We start from the raw sequence: 3,928 nt of genomic DNA, 5'->3' as shown, positions 1-3,928 counted from the left end.
TATATATATATACATCTATATGTGTTAGGTACAAGCGTATCTTCTCCATTGGCTCTATGGGAATAACAACATACAATCCTGGTACATTGGAAGTGACAAACAAATGGGAATATTCCGATTTTATAAGTGTACAACCAATAAATAGAAATCAATTAGGATCTCATGAATTTACTATAACCGTACGTAAGGAGCGGAAAAATGAGACCATGAAATTTAGTTCTGAGCATAGATCACACCTATTGACAGAAGCACTTAAATACAGAAACCATGTTGAAAAATCTAAAGAAATTTTGGTGAGTTTACACATATGTACTTTGTAACTTTTATAATATATATAAATAAATTTATAATATATATAATTAAAATTTTACTTGGAATATATCAATTTATTTCTCTACAGCTTCATAGCCAGTACGAAGTAATATGGAAGTAATTTTTATGCAGAGTGTATACTGAGTACACTAAGAAATTTTAAGGCATGATTTCTCATGTAAATTCAAGATGAAAACTTTATATAATTATATGTTTGAAACGGTTTGGCTTCAAAGATACGGGGTGTCAAAGTTGAAAAAAAAGAATTTTATTTTTTCTAAAAATTTTGAAAATTACTCGAATTATTTTGATGAAACTTTGTATATGTTTAAAGTTTCATTAAAATAACTCTAATAATTTTCGAAATTTTTGGAAAAACGAAACTTACATCCTGTATCTTTGAAGCCATTTGGAATCATGGCCATATCAAGTTTTTTTCAATTATTATATGAGGAATTATCCCTTAAAATCTTTCAGTGTACTCTCTAAATATGCGTGCGTGTCACAACTCACACTTATAATATTAATATTATTTATATTTGTAGAGATATCCAGCTTACAAGCATCACTGGTCTGACACAAGATTACCTATTGTATTGGAAATAACACCATACAGTCTTGATCAATTAGATCCTGCGACAAACATGATATTAGCTAGTTATTGTTATAAAGATTTTGAAGGGCTCTTAACGATGAAAGATTATCCCAATGGATTTGTGATTGTATGTGGTGGATTTGGACGTCTGCATCTTTTTGCTTCTAAACATATGGAAGAGATAAAAAAGAAATTGCAAGAAGCTGCATTAAATAACTTGGGCATTAATATAAAAATGTTGAAAGAGCCTATAAGGCTCGACGATTTCATTGCTCAAAGATTAGGGAAATTTAGCAGCGATGAGCACATAACAAGCGTGTCAGAATTCACTGTTCATAAAATCTCCTCCAGGCATTCGGATCCTCAAAGAAGAACGCTTTGTCTTTCGGATACTTGCCTGTTGGAAAGAGATCCTCAAACGTATAATATTTGTACTCTTAGGCCACTGTCGGACATTTTTACTCTGGTTCGTGATAACGATAATCCCCAATTATTCACTATACAATATCTTAATGGTCAAATACGCAGTTATACCGCAACGAATAGAGATTCCTTATTAGCATCTTTACTGGATGGTGTAAGAGCATCCGGTAATAGAGATGTCCACGTAAAGATGTATCCCATAGCCAGAGGTAAAAGACTCGGACCTTTCAATCTATCTGTTGACGAAGAAGTCGAAACGACACATGTAAAATTCCTTCAGCAGCCGCCTGGAGGACGTACGTTTGCTGAAATTTTGGAGCGATTTAACGCAAATATACCGTACAGTGGGCTTAATTACTCCATAACGCAAGATGTAAGACAGAGCATTTCTCTATGTTGGATATTTTGCATATATGGGATTTTATATTTAATTTTTAAGAAATATCGTCAAATAATTGCTCTTTAAGCATTTGTGTTCATGTATAAGAGTTTGTACAGTACATTGAAGCGGTTAAAGTATATTAACTGATTGAAAGTTCAGAATTTCTTTGAAACTTTATAATTCAATAATTATATTCAGATCTCTTTTTATTTATTTATCTATTTTTCCTTCTCTTATAAAAATGATACGAAGATTATGAAGTTTCAAATGATTCCGTATTTAAATAAATATAAATAGTACATAAAGAGATACAAGATATTTTCTGTTTATCCAGGAAGTTGTACCGCTTGAATGGACTGTAACGACATTACAACTCCAAGTACATCGTATTACGAATGATTACTTACAGGGGATTTTTACTGAAAATAAAGACAAGATTATTCTCGGAGCTTTAAATACTTTAATCAACAAAGATCTCGAGACAAATAGTGAGATTGAAGCACAATTTCATGCACTGCGAAGATTGGTGGCTAGCAAAATCGGTTTCGCTGCATTTACAACACTTCCTGGCTTCAGAGAAACCGTTGGTACAAAAGTTGTCAAGGCTTTAAAAAGACATAATTGTGGTGTAACGCAAGCTGCCATAGATTGTATTTGCGCTCTAATGCAACCAATGCATGACGATTGCGATTTAAGACAAGAACAATTGAATAAAAGTAGTCTGCTCAGCAGTAACAAGTTTTTAGAAAGTTTACTCGAAATGTGGGTTAATCATATTGTAAGTGTTTCACTATTATATTCTTATTATTGCTTGACATCAGATATTTTCTGAGGTCTGTTTCAAAACTTTTGCTTTGTAATTATCTTTGACAACTTGTGTAGTTGTCTTTCAATATCTCTCAGTTTTATATATATATACATATATATATATATATATATATATATATATATATAACACTTTTAATTTCTGAAATAATATTTATTGATGCTTGTGATAAATTTTATGTATAGTGTCCTTTGTTAAGAAGTGTTGTATAAGATTTTTAGTAATGTGCAAAAATATTCTATAAAATATAATATGACAATGAAATGATAAGTCAAAGCTTTTTTTTTTTAACGTTACAGAATCGTGGTACAGGTGCACTGGTAGTTTCTGCTATGCTCGATCTTTTAACATTTGCCCTGTGTGTACCATACAGTGAAACTACTGATGGCAAACATTTTGACAATCTTTTAGAGATGGTTGCTACAAGAGGTAGATCATTGTTCAAATTGTTTCAACATCCTTCACTGGCTGTGGTCAAAGGTGCTGGACTGATAATGCGAGCGATTATTGAAGAGGGTGCACCTGAAGTAGCAGCAAAAATGCAAGAACTGGCACTTGCAGAAGGAGCTTTACCAAGGCATTTATTAAATAGTTTATTTACTGTCGGTAGTGATAGCAGACTATTAACGCATCGACAATTGTGCCGACATTTAGTAGGTTTGTGGGTCACGGGACATCCTACGGCTATGGGATTATTGAAACGAATTATGGTGAGTCGATATTATGTATATTAAAATAGGATTCCATAAAATGGAGACAACTGTTTTTTAAATAGTACCTATTATGTGTTGCAAATACAAATATGGAATTGCTGCAATTTGTAGCCGGTAGGTTTGTTGAATTATTTGGACTCTGATGAAAAAGTACCGGACTCATTCCTGGAAGAAGAGAAATTGAATAATCGTGACAATTTAAAAATAGCTATAGATCATGCATCAAGAAATAAAAAGAGTCCACAATGGATCGCTATCGAACGTCAGATGCGAGTAGTTGAAAAACATGTAGAAAATGCTTTGCAACATTGGGGTGCTCGTATTGGAATAGAACGGAGAGAAACGATTAAAGAGCGTCCGATAGTTTTAAGAAAACGTAGAGAACGAATTAAATCTGAAGCAAATTGGAAATTATTCTATTATAAATTTAATCAAGATCACGCACTGCCAAATTTAATTTGGAACCATAAAACGAGAGAAGAATTGAGAATAGCTTTGGAAAATGAGATACGTGCATTTAGTTCAGATAAAGACTTAGCTGGTGGAACTTTGATTGCGTGGAATCATAGAGAATTTGAGGTGCAATATCAATGTCTTTCGGATGAAGTTAAAATTGGAGATTATTACTTGAGGCTTTTATTGGAAAAAGATAGTCCAGACAGTCCTATAAGAAAATC

The 3,928-nt window shown here is 32.6% G+C and overlaps 1 protein-coding gene across 2 annotated transcripts in view; it reads left to right on the top strand.

Moving 5' to 3' along the window:
- The window catches only part of LOC108746948 (dnaJ homolog subfamily C member 13), an 11,265-nt gene that overhangs the window by 782 nt on the left and 6,555 nt on the right, over positions 1–3,928 (top strand). Inside the window, exons 2-6 of one of the 2 annotated variants that reach the window (XM_018484091.1) lie at positions 29–293; positions 858–1,703; positions 2,047–2,490; positions 2,838–3,248; positions 3,363–3,928. In XM_018484091.1, coding sequence (XP_018339593.1) covers positions 29–293; positions 858–1,703; positions 2,047–2,490; positions 2,838–3,248; positions 3,363–3,928 — 2,532 coding nt within the window. The remainder of the gene's footprint in view (positions 1–28; positions 294–857; positions 1,704–2,046; positions 2,491–2,837; positions 3,249–3,362) is intronic. The other variant, XM_018484100.1, reaches the window with a different exon arrangement.

Source organism: Trachymyrmex septentrionalis, unplaced genomic scaffold (assembly GCF_001594115.1).
Source record: "Trachymyrmex septentrionalis isolate Tsep2-gDNA-1 unplaced genomic scaffold, Tsep1.0 scaffold107, whole genome shotgun sequence".
NCBI classification, from domain to species: domain Eukaryota; kingdom Metazoa; phylum Arthropoda; class Insecta; order Hymenoptera; family Formicidae; genus Trachymyrmex; species Trachymyrmex septentrionalis.
This window is presented reverse-complemented; position numbering and strand designations above follow the sequence as displayed.